General features: G+C 51.0%; 8 protein-coding genes across 8 annotated transcripts; 3 read left to right on the top strand and 5 right to left on the bottom strand.

Moving 5' to 3' along the window:
- Window positions 1-28: 28 nt before the first annotated feature.
- IAQ61_004504 (uncharacterized protein) lies at window positions 29-1,059 on the bottom strand (the record flags this gene model as incomplete). Its single annotated transcript, XM_066096377.1, has 5 exons — window positions 29-52; window positions 195-587; window positions 675-738; window positions 960-1,003; window positions 1,051-1,059. The coding sequence occupies 5 exons, from the start codon at window positions 1,057-1,059 to the stop codon at window positions 29-31; spliced, it is 534 nt and encodes a 177-aa protein (XP_065953695.1).
- A 21-nt stretch (window positions 1,060-1,080) lies between these two features.
- IAQ61_004505 (uncharacterized protein) lies at window positions 1,081-1,440 on the top strand (the record flags this gene model as incomplete). Its single annotated transcript, XM_066096378.1, has 1 exon — window positions 1,081-1,440. The coding sequence occupies one exon, from the start codon at window positions 1,081-1,083 to the stop codon at window positions 1,438-1,440; it is 360 nt and encodes a 119-aa protein (XP_065953696.1).
- A 256-nt stretch (window positions 1,441-1,696) lies between these two features.
- IAQ61_004506 (uncharacterized protein) lies at window positions 1,697-2,218 on the top strand (the record flags this gene model as incomplete). Its single annotated transcript, XM_003839106.2, has 1 exon — window positions 1,697-2,218. One exon carries the CDS (start codon window positions 1,697-1,699, stop codon window positions 2,216-2,218), a length of 522 nt encoding a protein of 173 aa, XP_003839154.2.
- A 1,086-nt stretch (window positions 2,219-3,304) lies between these two features.
- On the top strand, window positions 3,305-10,514 carry IAQ61_004507 (uncharacterized protein). The gene is made up of 3 exons (XM_066096379.1): window positions 3,305-3,417; window positions 3,480-4,382; window positions 4,429-10,514. Exons 2-3 carry the CDS (start codon window positions 3,843-3,845, stop codon window positions 9,703-9,705), a joined length of 5,817 nt encoding a protein of 1,938 aa, XP_065953697.1. The 5' UTR covers window positions 3,305-3,417; window positions 3,480-3,842; the 3' UTR covers window positions 9,706-10,514.
- Window positions 10,515-10,568: 54 nt separating this feature from the next.
- On the bottom strand, window positions 10,569-14,490 carry IAQ61_004508 (uncharacterized protein). The gene is made up of 3 exons (XM_066096380.1): window positions 14,084-14,490; window positions 12,167-13,931; window positions 10,569-12,121 (listed from the first exon to the last, which is right to left on the bottom strand). The coding sequence occupies exons 1-3, from the start codon at window positions 14,239-14,241 to the stop codon at window positions 10,721-10,723; spliced, it is 3,324 nt and encodes a 1,107-aa protein (XP_065953698.1). The 5' UTR covers window positions 14,242-14,490; the 3' UTR covers window positions 10,569-10,720.
- Window positions 14,491-14,863: 373 nt separating this feature from the next.
- IAQ61_004509 (uncharacterized protein) lies at window positions 14,864-15,148 on the bottom strand (the record flags this gene model as incomplete). Its single annotated transcript, XM_003839109.2, has 1 exon — window positions 14,864-15,148. One exon carries the CDS (start codon window positions 15,146-15,148, stop codon window positions 14,864-14,866), a length of 285 nt encoding a protein of 94 aa, XP_003839157.2.
- Window positions 15,149-16,538: 1,390 nt separating this feature from the next.
- IAQ61_004510 (uncharacterized protein) lies at window positions 16,539-18,054 on the bottom strand (the record flags this gene model as incomplete). The annotated part of the gene is made up of 5 exons (XM_003839110.1): window positions 16,539-16,699; window positions 16,752-16,960; window positions 17,018-17,099; window positions 17,153-17,223; window positions 17,282-18,054. 5 exons carry the CDS (start codon window positions 18,052-18,054, stop codon window positions 16,539-16,541), a joined length of 1,296 nt encoding a protein of 431 aa, XP_003839158.1.
- Window positions 18,055-18,909: 855 nt separating this feature from the next.
- IAQ61_004511 (uncharacterized protein) lies at window positions 18,910-20,557 on the bottom strand (the record flags this gene model as incomplete). Its single annotated transcript, XM_003839111.2, has 4 exons — window positions 20,358-20,557; window positions 20,163-20,307; window positions 19,546-20,078; window positions 18,910-19,499 (listed from the first exon to the last, which is right to left on the bottom strand). The coding sequence occupies exons 1-4, from the start codon at window positions 20,419-20,421 to the stop codon at window positions 18,910-18,912; spliced, it is 1,332 nt and encodes a 443-aa protein (XP_003839159.1). The 5' UTR covers window positions 20,422-20,557.
- Between the last annotated feature and the right edge of the window lie 958 nt (window positions 20,558-21,515).

A 21,515-nucleotide genomic window follows, 5' to 3' on the forward strand; every position in this document is an offset into this window, starting at 1 on the left:
TTTGCAGTTGTGGCGATCAAATGATCGATCAATCGCGGCACAACCTCTCAAGCTACCCAGAAGAGGATCAGATTCTGGAGCAGGAAAGAAATGAAGGCGTTGTATATACGTCTTCCAAATCAATGGGAGAACAACAGAAGACCAGATCAAGTTAAGCTGGCAAAGTACAGCGTCCTAGAAGACTTGTCACTCACCCCGTCGTCCGCCAGGTAGTCTTTCACTAGGTAACGGGGTTTATGCACGACGCAGGGACACAGGCTGTCTTTCTGAGGCCAAGGTTGCTTCTTTTGCACGGAAACAGGCGTTTGCCTTGGTCGCGTTGACAAAGAATTGCACAGTTTATGCAATACAGGTGCCAGTGTGCGGATACCGCTGGCGATGCACTGCTCGAAAGCAGCAAAGCAGGCGGGACGGCTTCGTAGATGCAATCCTGACCAAGGGCAAGGAGTGATGGGGATGCGTTGCGTGGACGTGAAAGTGGAAGTGCCAAAGACAGGTGTTTGCCTTGGTGGTGTAGAGTAGAGATGGGGCTCGTGGGGGACGAGAGACGACGCGAGGGTTGCCAAAGGAAACAACAGGCTGAGGCTCTACAAGACAGTGAGTCAGCGCACAGCATCTTCGCAGGCGCAGACATGTACCAGTACTGCCACGCCATAGAAGAGACGGAAGCTTACCTTACTAGCAGCAAGAGAATGAATACGAGCACCAGCGCAGCCGTCGAGTGTGGAGGATACAGACCTCGAGAAATTGTGTGCCAGGCTCAGTGTCTCACCACAGGAGGTGGCACATTGGCCAATGGCATGCTAGCGGCCGTGCTTGCACAGGCAGCCACATGATCACGCGTTTGGGCCTCCACGCGACGCGTCTCTGATGACCAACATCGTTCTATGTATCAGTGTAATGTGCCTAGATTACACAAGGATGCAATATAGAGGAGAGAGATATGGTATGGTACCTACCTAAGCAGCGGGTTCCCCTTTCCATAGACTGCGCTGGCGTTTTGCTATGTGGACTGTAGCATTGGAATGGCATCTCTCGATGCATGCGCACCTTTACCATTATCAAAGGTACACACACTGTATGCCCTGTAAGTTGTTGGGCAACTTCGAAACTCCCGAGCTTGGGGCCGTGGTAGCGAGCACTAGGTATGTGCTGTACACTGTACCAGCAAGATTTAAGTCAAACGTTTTCACACTACCGTATGCTCGCCAGTTGCTCCCAAATGTTGCGAATCGGGCCGTGCTTCACGATCTGGCTAATAGATGCGCCGAGGGCCAACGCCATCCCGCATTCGTTGACGTCGTAGCGAAGGCGTTGCGTACCATACGATGCGACCAATTGAAATACCTGGTACCACAATCGAGCACTGTTCATAGAATCATAGCATCGTCATTGGGGAGAAAGGAGAATGATACGTGTGGCTGGGCAAGATGGAAATGAGGCCTGCTCGGGTACCGGTACTGATACCTACGTCAGAGAAAGTGCTCCTCAAAAGTTTGGTACAAAGGGGGCTGGCTCGACGAAGGCATAAAGCTGCATGCGCCTATTCAGCATGTTTCGCGTAGTTTGCAGACCTGTGAGGAAGTCATTCGCATTCGCATTCGCAATCCGCTGTCGACTTGCGCATCACAGTGATCACACCTATCCCGCATCCTTGTGTGCCGCACGACCAGCCGAGAGATCACTCTCATCGAAAATGTCGGCCAGACAATATGCAAAGAGTGCGGCAGCCCATGGCGCATATCACAACAACGGCAGGAAGGATGCGACTGATTGCACCTCATATTGGGATGATCCAGAGAGCATGGAACGAAATAGGGAAGAGTACAAGAAATTTCTTGTAAAGAATCGCAAAGCCCTCCAAACGTCTCAAGATGAACAACACTCGGATGTTTCTGGCGGTCAAAAACGAGCAGGCGATCAGCATTCGAGCCATCCAGGCAGGCCAAGCAAGAAGCAAACGAGCATTGATGGGAAGCAGAACAAGCCATCGAGTGCGGCGGGAAGCATAACACGTGTGCCAAAAAAGGGTCAATCAGCGCAATGGTATGCCCTGCCAGGTTGGATTGATGGGGAGGTAGTGGAGGTTCTGTACGAGCAGCAGGAGGTGGATGGCAAGAAAGTGAAGGCGAGCCGAGAGGATCCCCGCATCGTCTTGAAGAGCGCGGCCTCGGGCAGGATATGTGTACATAAGCCTGAGGCGGTGCACTTTGACTGAGGCAGAGGGCCCAACGCATTTGCAGACATACCCTCACATAAAACAGAACGAACGGCCGAGGGAATATTTGCATATGCGGCCCATTCAGCGAGTTGCTGTCACATTCCAACGTTGAAAACAGTGGATCGCTGGATTGCGCAACCCTCTTCCCCAGGTTTGGTGTGGATTTGGATTGGCTCGGGGCGGAAGCCGTTTGCCCCGCACCATACCCACCCATGGTTGGTACCTATACTATGATACTCTACATAGTATATATGTAGTGTGTTGTATAGTATGTAATACCTATGTAGTGTGTGTATGTAGTATACATGTACCTAAGTGTGTGTGTGTGTGTGTGTATGGCTGCAGCTACTCACTGTCTATGATTCGTTGATAGGGATCTGCATGCACCGAGGGGGCACATGGTTGTCAAGAAAGCAATAAAGAAGCGAAGCAGTGCAACGTTCAACAGCTGGCTGCAGACAGCTTTCAACGGACATGGAAGTCGCCTGACGGTGGACTGATGAAGAGAATGCCTGACGCCAGCCTGACGCCAGCCTGACGGTTCAAGACTTCTAGGGCTGTCATACTGTCAGTCCTGCTACTGTCAGTGTCGGCAAACCATCTGTGTACAGGATAGCTGGATCTGAAAGAAAAAACAAGAGACACTGTCAACACAGATCAACGAACGTGACAATAATGCGGTGCTGTCCTAGAGTAGGTAAGTGATTTGCACGCTCTTGGGGACAGCAATTGCTGCAGCAGCAGCAGCCTTGGGACGACTAATGTGGTGGTGCATGTCTGAATGTTGATCTATATTGTCTGGCGCGTGTACCTATTGTGTATTGTGTATTGTGTGTAGTGTACGATGTACAGTGTACTGTCTATATGGTGGGCTACTTATGTAGCAGTAGTAGTAGTAATACCGGGTAGTAGGGCAGCCTGCCTTTGGGATCCTCACAGGCCTGGGCGGAGCGTTTTTGCCTATGGGATTGATCGCCCATCTCTTCCGTCTTGTTGCAGCGTGCGCCGCCATGGTCACGCTGCTGGTGCTGCCGCTGCCCTCTCTAGAGACCTGCTTACCCCTCTTTTCTAACCTGGGCAGACGTCCGACCGGCCATTGCGCCAAAATTGTTGTCTCTGTTGTCTCTCCCGACTCTCTCCCGACGCTTTCTCTCTCCCTCCCTCCCTCTCTTCTCTCTCTCTCTCTCTGTGTGTGTGTGTTGTCCCCCCTCTACTTCCCCGCTCTATCTCTTTCGGTCGCCCCTAACCACAACCCAAGTCCATAGCCACACCCACGCCCACCATCAACACCACGTTCGCGCCCGCATTCTGTGACCTCTACAAGCCGCTCACCACAACTCAATCGCTACATCGGTCGCGCAATGCAGTACGTCTAGCCTCGTCTGCGGCGGCCACATTCCCCGTTCCGGTCGCGCTCGTCCGCCTGCTCTTGCCGCGCCGTTGCCATCAGTCCTCTGTTGACACCGACCACCGACCACCACCCTCCAACCCACGCTTCTCCCACCGCCACAACAAGTCCGCCCCCTCCCTCGGCCGCCAGACTATGGGAGTCGTCTGCTCATAGCATTCGTTCAGTCCGCCTGAGGGCGAACGGCCCCCACACAAACACTGCGGCTCCGCCATGGCCGATCAGACAAAGCCTGCAACCTTGGCTCCGCCAGCCGTCACTGCTCTGCGGCAGGAAGCCGTGGGCACGCCTGGTAACCGCGTCAACATGGAGCGTACCGTCAGCCAGGACATGCGCGAGGAGCGTCAAGATCTCAAGGAGGCTGCTGAACACAGCCTGAACATCATCATGGACCTCGACCTGCAGGGCAAGATCCGCTACGTAAGTCCGTCGTGGAAGGACGTCATCGGCTCTCTGCCCGATCAAGTCATAGGGCAGCCGGTGCTCGACATCATCTACGCTGGTGCCGACGCCTTCGCCGAGACCATCGAGTCGGTTCGCAAGTACGACTCACGCAGCCACATTGTCCGCTTCTCTGTCCGCCTCGGCCAGCACTCCATCTTGCACAAGCGGCGGTCGAAGCCAACGGCACTCGAGGCCGAAGAGGCTTCGTCACTATCGCCCACCTTAGCTGCCGAAGAAGAGGAGCAGCTCCTGAACCTAGAGGCACAGGGTATCATGGTGTACGATCGTACCACGGGGGAAGAGAGCCATGTAGGTTTGCTGGTCGGGGGCTTGGAAATGAGCTAACTGTGTGCAGACAATGTGGATGGTTCGACCCTCCATACTTCGTGAAGTGACGATTGATTTGCCCGAATTTCTGGTCGAATCGCTGGGAGTGGGTGCAGAGGTTCTAGCTCACTATCTGACGGGCCTCGCCGAGCAAGGAGCCAACGACCCTAGGAACCATCCGCCACCACTCCCCGTCCTCTGTCGCATCTGCGAGCGGCAGATCACGCCGTGGTGGTTCGAAAAGCATTCTGAGCTTTGTCTTCAGGAACATCGTGCCGAGATGGACGTGCAGATGGCTCAAGAGACCCTCGCCGAACACCGCAATGCCATCGTCAGGGTGCTGGACACGCTCGAAGCACACAGTCAGCGGTCTCGTGCTGCCTCGATGGATCCTGTCCAACCCCTTATGCCGGCTGAATATAAGGGACTGATAATCCACTCCTCATCCACCCCTTCATCAGGCACACCATCTGGACGCAACTCGCCTGCTTCTCCTCCTTCAAGATCTCGAGAGCGGACCGAGCGATCTACGGGCTTTGGTCATCATCGTGCACGTTCCTTCGCTGTGCGTCGGCCCTTGGCTCGAATCGTGGAGCTGGTTCTCGATTTGTGTGATACTGCACTTGAGATCAACACGCCTGCCATCAAAGATACTGCTCGCGGACAGTCCGCAGCTGAGATTCGTACGCAGTCCCCCCAGTCGGAGAATCGTATCTCGCAGGTCTTGCAGTGGCAATCTCCGACATCAGGCTCATCCGATCATACTGAAGGCCTAAAGCTGCTCTGTGAAGATACCAATAGATTGGCCAAGGCCAAGATCGATGCTGTTACACGCCACAGACGGGTTCTAGAGTACTCTGAGCGTCTCCGTGTAGAATTTGACATTTTGGTCCAAGAGTGCATCGAAGCCGCAATAGTCAAGGCTGCGCGCATTGCGGCTGGTGAGGACAGCTCGTCTGAAGAGGAGCCAGTTGTAGAGGAGCCCCCATCGGACTCGAATGACATTTCTACTGCAGAAGAAGGCATCTTCCCAGGTTCATTCGACGCCCCGTCGGCCATAGCCCAGGCTCTACGCAACAATGCCTCCGACTTCTCGCTTCCTGCGCGTGTAGGTCGTCGAGAGTCGTCAGTTGCTGGCTCGAATCGTTCCAGCAGTCCCAAAGGAGGTTGCCAAACCCCCAAAACCCATGCAGGCGCCATTAATGTTGTCAACCAGAACAAGCGCCACTCTATGCATTTCGAGAGTGATGCTGGTGCTGAAAGCGACACGAGCATGCATTCCTCTGTACTGTCTGGCCCACGACGAGCGGACTCACCGGCGGCATCGGACGTTGGACTGAGCAGAGTTGCAAGTTCACGAGAAAGGAAGCGTAAGAGTCTCATCCTTCCAAGCGTTCTGTCAAGCCGACAGCAGTCCCCCGCTCGTACGATGGTTCCACCGCCGTCTTCACCGCTAAGGACCACCAAGCCACGTCTTCCCAGTGGTGTAGAAGCGCTGCAGTCACCCATCAATTCGCCAGTCTTGACGACAACTGAATTTTCTTCGCCAGCTATCTCGCACGCTCTCAACCATCATCATCATCATCATCGCAGGCAGTCATCGACGGCAGGATCAGATGGTCCAAGACCAGTTTCGCCCCGACTCATACCTACCACTCAACCACAAGCTCGCGCTGTTCCTCCCTCCATCAAAGACTTCGAAATTATTAAACCGATCAGTAAAGGTGCCTTTGGTAGTGTTTACCTTGCCAAAAAGAAGTCTACCGGAGAATACTATGCCATCAAGGTCTTAAAGAAGGCGGACATGGTTGCAAAGAATCAAGTCACCAACGTGAAGGCCGAAAGAGCTATTATGATGTGGCAAGGCGAGAGCGACTTCGTAGCGAAGTTATACTGGACGTTCTCGAGCAAGGACTATCTCTATCTCGTCATGGAGTATCTTAATGGCGGTGATTGCGCCTCTTTGATCAAGGTTCTCGGCGCTTTACCTGAAGATTGGGCCAAGAAATATTTGGCTGAGGTGGTCCTTGGTGTCGAACATCTTCACAGTCGAAACATCGTCCATCGTGACTTGAAACCGGACAACCTCCTCATTGATGGCAAGGGCCATTTGAAATTGACTGACTTTGGCTTGTCTCGTATGGGCATGATTGGCCGTCAGAAGCGCGCTCTTAAGTCTGCAGATCAAGCTCCAGATCTGTTGAAGACCGGTCCGTTCCATCGAGCAACTTCCATGGGCTCATCACGATCTGCTTCGTTTGACCTCAATCCATCGCCATCTCAGACACCACACATGACGCCTGCTTTAGCTGGAGACATTGGGCAGCCATCTTATTTCAGCCTCAATCGAGAAAGCTCACAAGGTCGCAATCCCTCGAGACGAACATCTGGTAAGAGCGAAAGTCAAGACAGCGATGCGCTTCAGGCAATGCTCCGTCGCTTCTCTATCGACGACTCTGCCGGTCCACCACGTGCACGGTCGCCTATTGAGGAAGAAGCATATAGTGACGATGGCTCCCCCGACTTGGACCCAGCACCCCAATCTATGAGCTCCTCTGCCCTTGCTCAAAACAGCACTCCGCCAGCTACTTCGACAATGCCACCTCCGCCAATGGCTTTGTTCGACCCAGAAGACAACAATCGCAAATTTGTCGGTACCCCAGATTACCTTGCACCCGAGACGATTGCTGGAAATGGCCAGGATGAGGTCAGCGATTGGTGGTCGTTGGGATGTATTTTGTTCGAGTGTCTATACGGCTACCCTCCTTTTCACGCTGACACACCAGACGAGGTATTTCAGAACATCTTGGAGCGTAAAATTGACTGGCCTGAGGACGATGATGAGCTCTATGATATCTCAGATGATGCCAAAGACTTGATGAATAGGCTCATGTGTTCTGATCCCACTCAACGTCTTGGAGCCAACAAGGATGAAAAGTACGCGAGTGGGGGCGAGGAAATCAAGCATCACCCTTGGTTCGCCGGAGTCAACTGGGATGATATACGTGACCACGAAGCCTCTTTCATTCCAGCGCCGGAGAATCCGGAAGATACGGAATATTTTGACGCACGAGGAGCTGCTATGGCCAATTTCACCCCAGAGTTTGAAGACCAAACCACCTCGTCCGCAGGCACGCCCAGCGCTGACTACCCAGACCGTCCACATGATGCGCTTTCTAGAGTGCGTTCGCAGGTTACCGTTTCAACCATGAAACGAGGTCTAATACCTCTTCACATTCCAGCCCACGTGCGTGAGGGCAGAACACGAAGGCTGAGTGAGCCGATGGCCGCGGACGACTTTGGTAACTTTAGTTACAAAAATTTGCCTGTGCTCGAAAAGGCGAACAAAGACGTCATCCAAAAGCTGCGTGCAGAGGCCATGCTTCCACAGAATAAGCCCGGTCCTGCGGTGCAATCCCCCAATGTCACATCACCATCCCTGGAGAACAGTCCAATGTTGCCAGGACCTCTTAAGCGTACACTCTCAACGAACAGAGCTAGTGGAAGGCCATCTTCGCCCTCTGTTAGTGGACCTCACTCGTCACCAAGCCGTGGCTCACAGCCCTCATCACCTCTGCTAGTCCAGTTCAGCACAGGGCAACACCATGACCGCCGCAAGACTTCGAGCAGCTCAAGCACGCTTTCACATTCGACTAGTAATCCGTCCTCGTTGCAGCCTGGCAGCTTCTTTGATACTTCGCGACCTTCTGGCTTGAGACCATCATCAGAAGCTGTCTCGCCCATCAAGTTCGCGAAAACGCCGTCAGGGCCGGCTACTGCACCTCCTGAGAAACTTGTCCCTGGCCAGAAACAGACATCTGTGGGCCAGATGAGTGCTTCCTCACCACGTGCCCGGTCTCAGACTCTGGGCTCTCAAGAGGACGATGTTGTGCGTGATCTGCTGCCTGGGCATTACAAACGGCGTAGTCAAGTGCTAGATGTCTCTCCTTCATCGTCTGATACAGAGGATTCTAGAGCGAAAGCCCTTCTTCGGGTCCAACGGCGCCGGCAGAGTTCTCGTCGACTGTCACAGATTAGCTTCGGGGACGGACCATTCTTCAGACCATTGGACGTGTTGATTTGCGAAGACCATCCAGTCTCACGTCTGGTTATGGAGAAGCTTCTTGAAAAATTGCGCTGCCGCACACTGACGGTCACGAATGGCTCGGAAGCTGTTCGTTATGCAATGGGTGAAGTCAAGTTCGACGTCATCATGATGGAGTTCCGACTGCCACAAGTCAATGGTGCAGATGTCGCTCGCATGATCCGAGACACAAAAAATGCCAACACCCACACTCCCATCGTCGCAGTTACAGGGTATTTGAAGGAGCTCCAGGCCCCACATTACTTTGATGCACTCATTGAGAAACCTCCAACGATCGCCAAGCTTACAGATACCTTGGGGAGATTGTGTCAGTGGAAAGCACCTCCACCAGGATGGACGCCAAACCAAATGTTTCCGTCTATACTGCCCTCATCCGGGCTTCGACAGGAATCGACACGCCAGGAGGACAGCCCCACATCAAACTCTTCCAGCTTCCCTCCAGTGCCCTCTGGTAGCTATCGAGGGTCCAGCCGCGAGGACTCTATCAGCTCTAGCTTCTTCGGCGATACTGATAGTCGCGCAGGCGAGGATATGCCTGTTCTCATAGCTTGCCATAACGCCGACGATTGGCGCGAGCGTGATATCGCAAGAGCTATGGGTGGCCTGGGAATTACAGACGATGCAGGTAATCGGGATCCTAAGACGGCGGTGCACAATCGTTCAGGTGCGCCTGACCTACCCCATGGAGACTCTGCACCGGCTGTCCTTCAGGACTCAACCATCCGACGTCAACGGTCGGCAGAGCAGGTTGGTGCTAAACGACGTATACTTGAGACACGCAAACACGAATCAGCCGAGTCTGGTGACGACGAAGACGACGAGCTGGGCCATATGAATGTTCGCGTCAGAAGTCCAAAGTCGCGTCCAAAGTCCACATCTAAACTGGGTATTGAGATGATGCGCACAAACAGCAGGGGTAGTGTCATTTCTGTCGACGATGTTGGTGTCCACGAATCAACGCTTCCGTCGTCCCCTCCCCCGATGATCACCGAAGATCAAGCTGCAGAGGAATACGAAGGTGGTCTAGCCATCCACGAGGCCCCGCCCACGTCACTCACTCCCCCAGAGATCTTCCCCACCGCTCCTGGCGATGCCGTGGCAGAATTCGCCATCGAGACTCCCAAAGCACCCATTCAAGAAGATGCAACGACACCGGATGCCGATCCTACGCCTCGAGCTAATCACGATAGAGGCGCGTAAAAAATCTACACCTATAATTTGGTACTTTTACAGTAAATTGCCCTTTTATTTTTCATTTCACGCATTAAACCAGTTGGTTGTATGCGTATGCTCACAGTTTGGTATGCAAAATTTGCAAGCATTGGTGTTGGCGGTGTTTCGAATGGTAGTGCACCAGGAAACAGCTTGCAGTTAGTTTGCGGAGTGTACCTTTGCCCGGACCTTACAATTATCTCGCATAGCAAAGCTGCTCTAGTATGTGATTCCCACGGCATCAAAGCCGTGAGAGTCAGTCGGATGTACTCAAAGCGCTAATGCGATTCTTCTAACTTGGTCTATATATTTATTTCCCCTTGTGGTTTCGTATCTTTTGTTTTTGATCATAGCTACGTCTCGTCGACGTTTTTCATTGGAGGAGTTGTCATTCGCTTGGCTTCTGGTTGTGCATGCTGTATATACCCATCTCACATGAAGTGCTCAAGTTGGGTTCATACCATCGCTCGCTTTTCTTGCCATCTCATTCAATAAGGTTATGTTTCGTCAATCAAGAGGCCTCAATGAACGTACTTTGCAGAAGCGACGGAAGAGTTCACAGGGACAATAGTGTTTTCCCCCTGCTACATCACTGGAGAACAATAAGCATCGGGCTACTGATTGACCTTCACGTGTACAATCATCTACTTGCTACATCAAGTTGGACTTTGATGGGCTCCGAACGCGGGCGATGTCCAGCCACAGAGATGGTGGTTGTTATGTCGCTGTCATTTAATTGTCAAACTGTTAGAGTAACGTCGCCTTCGGTTGTCATTGACTGCTGAGGCGGCACCCAGACTTTTGGTGCAAAGCTGTTCTGAATGCGCGGCCAGGATGTGATGAATGATAACGTTTTTCTTTCATTTGTTCTGTGCTGTTGGATGGTTTCGCTTGTTGTACGGGCGGGAACATCTGTAAGGAGCCCATTTTAATAGGTGCTTAAAAAGGATGCAATACAGAAAGATCAAAGCATGCTGTAAGCTAAAAATATTTTACCATGCCATCATTCTAGCACTAGTTTGTACGTTGCGATCTCAAACGCCCTGAGCTCCAGCTTGAACCCCTTCTGTTTTTTCTCATTCTGCACTTCCACTTCCACCATACTCTCACTAAGATCCAGTAGATCATCTTCTAGCGCATTAACCTTTACTACGTTTTTCACGGGTACCTCACCCCAAGTAAGAACACCCTTGCTCTTCCCGCCCAACGCATCATACACGCGTAAAATAACACTATGCCCTTTTTGGATTGGCAACTCACCGCGTGAAACATCTTCATCATCTTCACCGCGCTTAATAGTATCAAGAACAAGGTTCGGCGCGCCGTGGATTTGGAATGTGCTCAGCAAACTTGGATTCCTCGACAAACTGGTCTTGTGCCCCACAATCCTAAGTGGATTGTTGAATTCGAAAGCTTTGCGGACAGTGACTTCGCTCAGGGGGCCGGCGTGAGGAAAGATTGCGTAGCGGGTCTTGTGGTTCCCCATGTCTGCGTGACCGTCTGGCGCTTTAGGAGCACGAAGGAGTGAGAGTCGCATCACATTTCCAGCGACCGCAAAACCGTATTTGCTATCATTCAGAATTGAAATACCATACGTGGCTTCTGACAGATCTGCCCACTTATGGACACAAACCTCAAACTTGGCCATGTCCCATGTGGTGTTGTAGTGTGTGGGACGTCGAACAATCCCAAACTGAGTTTCGTAACTTGCTTCGGTGTTGACGATATCAACTGGAAATTCTACTTTGAGAAACTTCATGGTCTCGTGCCATTCAATCTCTGCGTGGAATTCAATCGCAGTTGGTGCATTGCCAATGGCAGCAGGGAGAGAGATGGTCGTCTTAATCCAGGACTTGTCTGAAATCTTTGTCTCAACGATCAAAGAGACACGGTGAATGCTGTCCTCAGCAATAGTCACTTTGGAAGGTGAGAGTTCCCTCCTAGAGTTTAGGTGGTATACTTCGACATCCCAAGCCTGCCAATAAAGCGGCTTGTCATCATAAATGACTAATTGGGCAGCCTTTTTGCTTTTGGGAACGAGTTCACGGCCGATAGAAATGTCGTAGAGCGAAGTGATAGCACCATCCGTTACCTCTACGACAAATTGAGTATTGCGAAGTTCGAAGACATTTGTACGGACTTCTTCAATGGATGCGATGCTTGCGGAATGAGTGGATGCAAGAGGTCGAATAGACATTGGACCCAATCCATTACCATGGGCAAGACCATAAGTAGTCTGACCGACAGGAGATGGGAGTCTGACAATCTCATTGCGCGGCCATGGCAAGGTGTTTAGCGCAGCCAACTTGCTGCTTGGTTCTAGGCTAAATGTATCATCGAAGCCAAGTTCAGCAAGTGCTTCAGACATGAGTCTCTCGCCAATGGCAAAAATTGTCGCATATATCTAGATATGTCAATATTGATCCAGCAGGCGGAATATGAGTCTTACTTTGTCAGAATCATCATAACACATCTCGATCGAGCTTCCTGGAAGACAGTCATGAAACTGGCAAAGTAGAACATTCTCCCACATGTCATCGATTTCCTTCTTCGGGTATTTGTATGAACTGGTTTTGCCGAACCCATTCCTAAGCGTAGCCAAAGTAGCTAGATATTCGATATCGCGTAACATGATCTCAGACTTTCTGTTATTCTGCTTGTTGTTCGACTGAGTCGTGTACGTGCCACGATGTAGCTCAAAGTACAGCTCGCCGTACCATGTCACAAGCTCGGCGCCGTTCGCAATCTTCTTCTCTAGACGGTCGAAGAAGTCATCGGCAGAATCGCCAAGCTTGAGGCGAGGCAGAAGGTTAGTCTTGTCGCTGATACCGCGGCATCGCCTGAGCTTTTCAAGATGCTGCCAAGTTGGGCCGCCTCCGCCATCACCCTTTCCAAAGACAATAAGTGATGATTTGTCCTGATCAAGAGATTTGTGCTGGGACACGCTTCGTTTGACATCACCAAAATTTGCCTCGCAAGTGTAGGTTTCTGACGGCGGCATGTGACAAATAACCTGGCTGTTGTCAAGAGCGACCCAATTGAAGGTTGTGTGGGGAAAGGTGTTGATATTGTTCCAGCTCAATTTCTGAGTCAAGAACCTCGTCATGCCTGAAATTCGACATATTTGCGGTAGCTGAGTCGAGTAGCCAAAGGTGTCTGGGAGCCAAAACGTGCGACAGCGTTGGCCAAACCTACTCTCGAAGTAGCGTTGGCCATATAGAAATTGTCTGATGAGAGACTCGCCGCCCGGTAGATTGGTATCATGTTCCACCCAACTCCCACCAATGGGTTGAAAGCTTCCGTCTTTGACCTTCTCCTTAACGCGGTCAAATGTCGAGGGATAGTCTTGCTCCAGCCACTTGTATTGCTGGGCTTGTGAGCAGCAGAAGCGTAGCTCGGGGTATCGATCGATGAGATCACACTGACTCGACCACGATCTATTCACCTTGCGCTTCGTCTCTGCGAAAGGCCACAGCCAACATGTGTCGATATGACAGTATCCAATACCTGTTACGATAGCCTCCTGGCCACTATCATAGACCTTATGTGAGTCGACAGCTCCAATATACTCAGTTGCTATCTTGCGTGCCGCGACAATGCTTTGATTACTTCCATTGCCAGCGATGAAGGTGTCAATGATGCGATTGGCAATCTGTTGCGCGTCATGGGCTTCGATTGAGTCAACAGGGAACTCACGAGCCGCATCAGATATCTCCCAGAAGTCAAAATAGAGGCCCCGGGCTTGCAGGTTGACGGCGACAATCTCGGCGGTGTGGAGTTGGTAGTACCTGTTGGGGTCCGGTGGTTGAATGGAATCACCGCCCGGGGCGTTGCCAAACATGCCGTTGCAGGCCATCTCTATATAGAATGTGTGCTCCTTGCCGTCACGAAACGACTTTGGCAGAATCCATTGGGTGCGCTCGCCACCACCGGTGAGGCCATGGACTGTCTCGCCCTGCTCTGTCCAGATCAGACCTTCGTTGTTGGCGTCCCAGACAAATTCGAGGTGCTCCTTGTCAAGCAGCGCCTTGGGAACGGTGAGCTGCACTTTGAACCAGTGCGTCGACCAGCTGGGACCAAACGACTCGCCGACTTTGGTGGGCTTAAACTTGTGTGAGGTGGCATCGCGAAACAGGGGCCGCGTGAGATCGGGCGGCGAGTAGACGGAGAGCTTGATGTAGTCAGGACCGGATGCCGTGGCTTCGTGGAGCTTGCTGCATCCCCGCTTGTCAGCACCGAGTCCGTGCGCCAGTCTTTGCTTAGATTGTTCCGGAAGAGGGGAGGGAGGTGAGGGTGTGAGGCAGCAAAAAGACTAAGAAGGAGAAGAAGACGTAGCAGTAGCAGCAGCACTGCCACCATCACCTACCCAATAAGTCCTTGCTCTCTGTATTGTCCAGCATCGAGGAATTGTCTCAGACGGTCTTGATAGATGTGGTGAATCTGCTTGCCAACAGGTCCCGCTGCCCGTGTTGGGTACTCTTGCGAAAGAGGAGGCATGGTGCGATGACGGGTTTCTCCGCCCATGATTGACGTGCGTACAATTTATTGAGTAAAGGGTTTGGCGTGGTGTGGTGTATGTCTTGTGTGGGGTTGTGTTGTGGTGGCGGAAGTGAAGATAGATTACCACTACTATATAGAGCGGGAACGAATGTCCAGTAGATAGTCAGGTGGCAGGCAATGTATGGAAGTGGTTGCAGTAGTGGCTGCAGCAGTGCTTGTGGTGGTGGTGGTGGTGGTGGTGTCCAGGTGATAATGGTGGTGATGGTGTCTAGGTAGTATGATATGGCGTACCTTGCAGCAGCTACCTATCTGGAGCCATCAGCAAAGCTATAGCCCACAATTCACTGTACCAAACGCACTAGGTAACTATAGTGCTATTGTAGTACAAGTAAGCTGGTACCTCTCCCCGCATCTGGCTTGGCAGGATTTGCCGCCCATGCTTCCGTTCTTGTCCAAACCGGACCGAACCGCTGCTCCGCTGCTCCACTGCTATTGTCTGGGCTGGCCCGTTAACACCCTGTTCAACATCTGGAAGCTGTCTACAGTACCACCAAAGCCGTAGTCGTTATCTGCTGCATTTATCTTGTCGAGAAAACTCGCCTCTGGCTTAGATCATTTCTCCCGGCTCTCCCGCAACTGCGCGGCCTCAATAGTTGTCCGATTCTTCTTCGCTAGTCTGCTCCTGGAAGTCAGTCCTGCGAGGCATGTTGTGAGCCCTCTTCCTCGTTCTCCTCTCCGCTTCTGAGTCAGCGCCCTCTTCTTCTACGTCGAAGGTCCCTATATTTGTCCTTTTCATCGTGTCCTGGAAGAATTCTTGCATTTTCTCGTGTCCCCTGTGCCCTGGTGTGCCATTGCCTAGCCTGGATTTTCCACCGAGCTTCCTATCTCTAGCCCAACCAGCAGTTCTCTTTTGCTCCATCTCGGCTGTCATCTTCAGTGCCCTGTCGTAACCTCTACAAGCTCGCCTGATGTCCCTACACAGTATCTCTTGAAAGAGCCATTGCCTCGCCTCACCTTCCCGGCCCCACCTTTTGCCATCTGCATAGCGCACGCGGTATAATTCCTCGTTCTCTCGGCGTTGTTGAAGCTCATCTTCCGAAATCGCCCCAGCGACGAGGTGAGTCGCATATTCAGGGTCATATTCTCGGGGTCCTCGCACTCATTTGCTCCCGATCCACGTCCATTGAGTGAACAAGGCGTGTGCGGTGGCGACATATCAGGGGGCGAGGACGTGTCCAGGGAATCATCCTGTATGGCCGGTGATGTTGACGATAATATCGTCGTACGTACATGAGCAGGGTATTTCGAGGTAGTATGGTCTACCACATTTGTTGACCTGGCCGACAGGCTTCAAGCTTGCTGCGCATCCGCACTAAGCAAGATGGTCTCATCAGGCCCTGCAACCAGCACAACGTACTCATGTTGTAACGGACTGCGACCTTTAGAAGGATGACGAACGTCTCTCCAGCACGGTTTATGCGCGACCGTAGCACAAAAGGTAAGCGCTACAGGCGTCGAATCTGGTTTTGCGACTGCCGTAGTGTTGAGGGGCGTGAAAATGAGAGAAGAGAGTAGATCTATCATGTTCGATATTTGGCGACTATGTTTAGATTGTAAGATGTAATCGTGATAGTGTTAAGCGGCACTTCAGTCCTGAAAATGAAATATCAGCGCTATTATGGTGGGTTGGGTGTAGGTGTAGGTGAAGTGTAGGGTGACCCTGACTACGGATCGACAGTGAATGGCAATGCCCTAGACAGCAGATTTAGACTACAGCAAGTACTATATGCTATTATTACTAGTTCCTTTAAAACTTCCATACCTGTAAAATTAGAGAGCTAAGAACAACAGATTCGATTTCATCATGTGGCATTGGCAAGTTTTGTTTAAGCTATGGATTCTAGAAATGTAAACATAGAGAGATCCGCTGATATATAATAGTGACTCCTGTATAATTACCATCATCTACCTTGCCTGCCAGTCGTGCTCTCTAATCTGCTATCTCCTTCCACGCCAATCTCAAGACAAGCCAGACGGCTTTGCTGGAGGTATTTGACCAGAAAGAAAAACAGGATGTCATCATCTCAAGGCGCTGTCAAGAGTCTGCGAGTTCTTCATTTGTCAGAAACCGCATGCAATATCTGTGCAAATACCGCATCATCACGGACATGCCACATTAAGAGGATTTGGCTGCCAAGTTCGTTGTATAGACACCCTTCTGTATAGTCTCTTGGAGACGCATGTGTCGTGTCTGGCTCGAGTAATTTGAATGCTTGCAGGACAGATTGAGCAACCACACGTCTATGATGAAGAGGAAGCTCCTATTTAATACGGTCCAATCGCGCGCGGTTCATGGCAATCTGATCGTCCACCCTATCCGTCTTACCAATGATGCGTTCAATGTGCTTGTTCTGCGTATCCACTTCTTCACCCATGGCACGACCGAGATGGTTGAGGCGCTTAGCCGCACCATGAAGTGCATCTGCCGAGACATTACTATTGATCATGACTGACTCTGCAATGTAAAAACTTACCAAGATTACTGTCAATCTCGTTTTCCATCTCATCATCCTCGGAGTCTGCCTCGAACTGGTACTTGGCACGCTCGGCCAAGGTCCCTTTGCCCTTTGCTGCTCCGACAGTTTGCAGTGAGCGATTGACACCATCGTTACGAGCCGAAGTCTCCCAGGCAGCTTTGCGGGTAGCATCTCGCTGTGCGCGTTCAGCCTGGTGAGTCTCCATACTAGTCGACTGTTAGCTTATGTTGGCCGCTAGATCACGATCCTGGGTCCAAGCTTACATCTTCCTGTCGCGCTCCTCACGGCGGGAGGACGCCGTAAAGGGGTTGGCAACGTGCATTGCGAACATGGACTTGTTCAACGCTGTGTGGTTGTCAATGGACCAGTACACGACAAGGCCATGCTGAGGGTCTTACTCTTGAGTTCCCGCGCTTTCTCCTCGGCAATGCGATTCTGGGTGCTGGCCAGATCCAAGTTACGTTCAGTGCTGGTGGGGGGTCAGCAGCATGTCTATACGTGGAAAGGAGGTGGAGTGTCTGGCGTACTTATGAATGCGCTCGCCCTGAGCTCCCAGTCGTGCTAATGTGTCGCGTCCAGTCTCCTCGGCTTGCTGGGCTAGCCTCAAGGCGTTGCGTGTGCTGGAAACGTCCTGCTGCTTCATGAACTTGATTTCGTTCTTTGTCGCGGTGATGTCCTCTTCTTCCTGTTCTTCGGCTGTCAACTCACGGTCACCATAGGCACCATAGCCCCCAGGCGTGTCCGCGTTGTACCCTCCGGAAGTAGCTCCATATCCCCCGCTCTGGCTGTCCCCGTAAGCGCCACTCTGACCAGAGCCCGCTGGCTGGGATGGCTTCGCCTGCTGTCGCTGTGCAGCGTTGCCGAAGAGCTCATTGCGGCCCATGTCGGTGCTCATTGTATCGTTGGATGCAGTCCTGCCCAGTCCCCCGTAGCCTCCAGGGCCGCGCGAAGGAGCCGCTGCTGCCCCACCTCCCCCATAGCGATCGTTGCCATAACCTGGCTGGGCGGCGTAGCTTCCACCTTGGACGCTGTAGCCAGAGGGGGCGGCAGAGGGCGTGGGTCGTTGTCCGTAGTTCTGCCCCGGGGCCGTCACTGCGGGCGACTTTTCCTGGCGATATCTATCCTGGCCGCTGGGGCTGGAGTAAGCTGGCGGTGGTTGGGCATAGGCGTCTTGGGCCACAGGCGCAGCGTACGGGTTCTGTGCAGGGGCGCCGCCGCTCTTCTCCTTCTTGCGGCCGCCGAACAAGGCCGAACGATTGCTGTCATCGCCTTCGTCTTTCTTCTTGCTGAGGAAGCCCATGCTTGGGTCTTTGGAACTATGTGGCAAGCGTAAGTACGAGCGTGCGCGTGTGCGCGTGCGCGTGCGTGAATGTGGAAGTAGGTGCGCGCCTTTGTATGCAGAGATACTTAGAAGGGGGTTGGGCAACAGGTGACGTGCGGGGCAACTGATGTGATAGGGGCACTTGAAGTTTATCAACTTCAACTTGATGAGTAGGTGGATCGGATAGGTGATGGGTGACGGGAAGGGGGTAACGGGTGACGGTAGCTCTTATCGATTAACTACGGCCGGTCGAGAGAGGAGGATTGAAATTGAATCAATGCGCCGAAGCAGAAAAGGCGAGCAAACTAAAGCGAGCGTTTCTGCACAGTGGAGGCGTGGAGCGTTGCGTGTTTCAATCTTTCGAATCAGACCAGCGCCCAGAGCGCCCCATGGCTGACGCGCGCAAGAGGCTGTGCGGTGTGTGTGCGCAGTGTGGTGTCTGGTGTGCCTGGCTGCACTATCTCTCTCCACCTACATAGGTGCTTTACTGTCCTATGATGCATCACGCAAGAAAGCGTCGGGACGGAAATATTATGAACCTGCCATGCGACCCATCCATTGACTGCTTGAGCCTCGTCCAAAAAAAAATAATAAAAAAGGGTTTTCCATTGGCACGTTCCCCTAGCCAGCCAGCAGTCGGCAGTGAGTGGTTGGGTGCTACCACTCAATGTGAGCCATTCTGTCTAAGACTAATTGGTGGGCTAGCTACGGTGCACCGTTCATCCCCTTCATGCATTTACTTTTCATCTTTTCATCTCTCACCCTCCATGCAAATGCAAAGGGAGGGGGGCATGGCACAGCCTTTGACACCTTCACTATTGCAACGTCATCTCATCATCTTTTAACTTCTCTTTCCATATCTCTACTCCTCGGCGTCTCGGACCCCACTTCGCCTTCATACGGTAATGGCGACGATGACGACGACGACGATGACAACAAGTCTTCGTGCTCCTCCTTTGTCCATATCTCGCGCCCGTCCACTACAGGAAATGGAGTCAGGACCTTGCTAATGTCGCCCCACCACACCTCGCCAAACTTACGATACCAATCTACTGTGATTCGAAGTCCATCTTCAAAGGTCGTCGTGGGCTGCCAACCCAATGCTGCGAGTTTGGAGCCGTCTGTCGCATATCGTTGGTCGTTGAAGGGCCGGTTCTCGGTTCGCTGTACTCGTTCCTCGACATCTTCCTCCCTACTATGTGGATAGCCGAAGATATCCAGCAATTTATGACATAGACCAATATTCGATATCTCGTCCTTCGAGGCAATGTTGTAAATCTGGCCAATGTCGCCCTTGTGGAATACCGTATCCAGTGCATCAACAATGTCGCCAGCATAGAGGTAGCGACGGGTCGGTGAACCGTCACCATGTAATAGCAGCTTTCTCTGTCTTTGTAGAAGCATGATGAACTTCGGGATAATCTCTGCATTGCGTCAGCTCATGGTAGACCACTAAGATGAGGCACCGACTTTCTGGAAACTGATGGGGACCATATACGTTGTTGGCTCTGACTGTGATAAGGGGCAGCTTGAAGCTACTTCTGTACGCGCTCACCATCATCTCTGCTGCTGCTTTGCTGGCCGAATATGGATTCGTAGGTGCCAATATGCTTGCTTCACTCAGGTCTGCCGCCCCAACTTCCACGTCACCATACACTTCGTCCGTTGACATGTGTACAAACCGGTCGACGCCATGCTCTCTGGCCCTCTCCAGTAAGACATGTGTACCATAAACGTTCGTATTGGTGAATTCGTAGGAATTGCCAAAGCTTAGGTCGACATGAGATTGTGCAGCGAAGTGAAAAATGGTGTCGATGTTATATTTGCGAAGCACGCGCTTTACGGTAGCCGGCGAAGTCACGTCTCCTTGCTCAAAGACAAAATTAGGTCGATCATGCAGGATTCGTGTATTGTTGAGCGTTGCACAGTAATCGAGCTTGTCGAAAGAGACCACCCGGTAGTGGGTGTACGTGAGGACCAGATGCCGGACAAACCAGCATGCACTACAGCATGTCAGCAAGTGCTCTTGGACTAACAAGTTCTATGCTAAAGTTACGAGTAGGATAAAAAAAAAGATGAATACCTACATAAACCCAGCACCGCCAGTAACGAGAATATTTTTTGTGTTTGCTAGTGGCTCAAACTTGGTGTTGCCAGTCAAAACTGGCGCTTGCCTCCAAAGCTCTTGTTGCACGTAGGATTTGGGATTAAGGATTGTAGAAGCTCTTCTGCCTGTGACTCGGTTAATTTTTCAGTTGGCAAGTTCTATGTCTGTAGCTTACGCTTAACCCCACGTGGACAATAGACAACTGCGTCTGCTAACTCGGGGCATAGATTGGTTGACATTATGGATGCACCGTTCTAGCCAGGTAGACGTTAGGATCTGTAGAAATATTGTGATTACAGACTAATGTGGCGTCTTTGCGCGTACGTGGAATTAGGGAGGTAAAACTAGGTTAGTGTACACTAGGTTAGGTACTAGGTTAGGTTTAGGTTACATAGGCTAGTAGCTTAGTATTGCAGGAGGGATATCAATCGGATCACGGAGCATCTTGATCCGATCAACCCTGATTAATACCCCTGTATGACCCACTATCTAATCAACTGCTAGCTTACTACTAAGTGCCTAATAAAAAAGCAGGAGCTCTAGTAAGGAAGGTTTACTAATTATTTACCTTCTAGTAAGGGTAGCTAAAGCTCTATATATATAAGTCTAATCGTAGTAGATATAATCTAATAATCTATCTCCTAAATTATTCCTAACCTTAGTAATCTAAATTTCTACAGTTATAAGCCTAGTTTGCGCTTTACCTTATTAAAGATCGTCCTATCTATTTAAGCGTATTATTTAACTTAGATACTAAGCTAGCAAGCTTTACTCTTTCTTTATACTATTTCTTAAGTAGAAGCTTACTTATTACTCTTCTACTATAAGCAACTAAATCCTAAAGGGGGATATCCTACTTACTAGATTAACTAACTAGCCTACCTAGTATATTTAATTTAGATACTATGCCCTAACTAAAAGGATCTAGGTAGAGGTAGACCCTAAAGCTTAGGATACTAAAAACTACTTTAAGAATAAACCTATTAAGCCTAATATACTAATAGATATTATACTATCTAATATAATAAGCAAGCAGTATAAACTTAAAATAGCTTAGTACTAAGCCTGCTTATTAGATTAGGTATTAAAGTTATTAGTAATCTAGAACCTTTTTATATAGGTTAATAATATAGTAGATTAAGGGATCCTTACCCTAGCCTATATAGAGCTTGTTAATTAAGGAAGAGTAACCCTCTAAGCACTTATCTAAGTGCTCTATAATAACCTAGCGCTAACTAATTTAAGCGCTATAACACTAGCAAGATTATAGTATAAAGCTTATCTTGCTAAGGTAAAGATAAGTAGCTAAGATACTAATTACTAGTAGAAGGAG

The sequence above is a fragment of the Plenodomus lingam genome, assembly GCF_022343315.1.
Source record: "Plenodomus lingam strain CAN1 chromosome Unknown contig_19, whole genome shotgun sequence".
Taxonomy (NCBI): domain Eukaryota; kingdom Fungi; phylum Ascomycota; class Dothideomycetes; order Pleosporales; family Leptosphaeriaceae; genus Plenodomus; species Plenodomus lingam.

Bases quoted from the DNA above. Each gene is read 5' to 3' on its own strand.
- IAQ61_004507 (XM_066096379.1), top strand. From the start codon at position 3,843: ATGGCCGATCAGACAAAGCCTGCAACCTTGGCTCCGCCAGCCGTCACT. The intron at 4,383-4,428 runs GTAGGTTTGCTG...AACTGTGTGCAG, and splicing joins CCACGGGGGAAGAGAGCCAT to ACAATGTGGATGGTTCGACC.
- IAQ61_004508 (XM_066096380.1), bottom strand. From the start codon at position 14,241: ATGGGCGGAGAAACCCGTCATCGCACCATGCCTCCTCTTTCGCAAGAG. The intron at 13,932-14,083 runs GTAGGTGATGGT...GCGGGGATGCAG, and splicing joins AGAGAGCAAGGACTTATTGG to CAAGCTCCACGAAGCCACGG. The intron at 12,122-12,166 runs GTAAGACTCATA...TGACATATCTAG, and splicing joins GTTATGATGATTCTGACAAA to ATATATGCGACAATTTTTGC.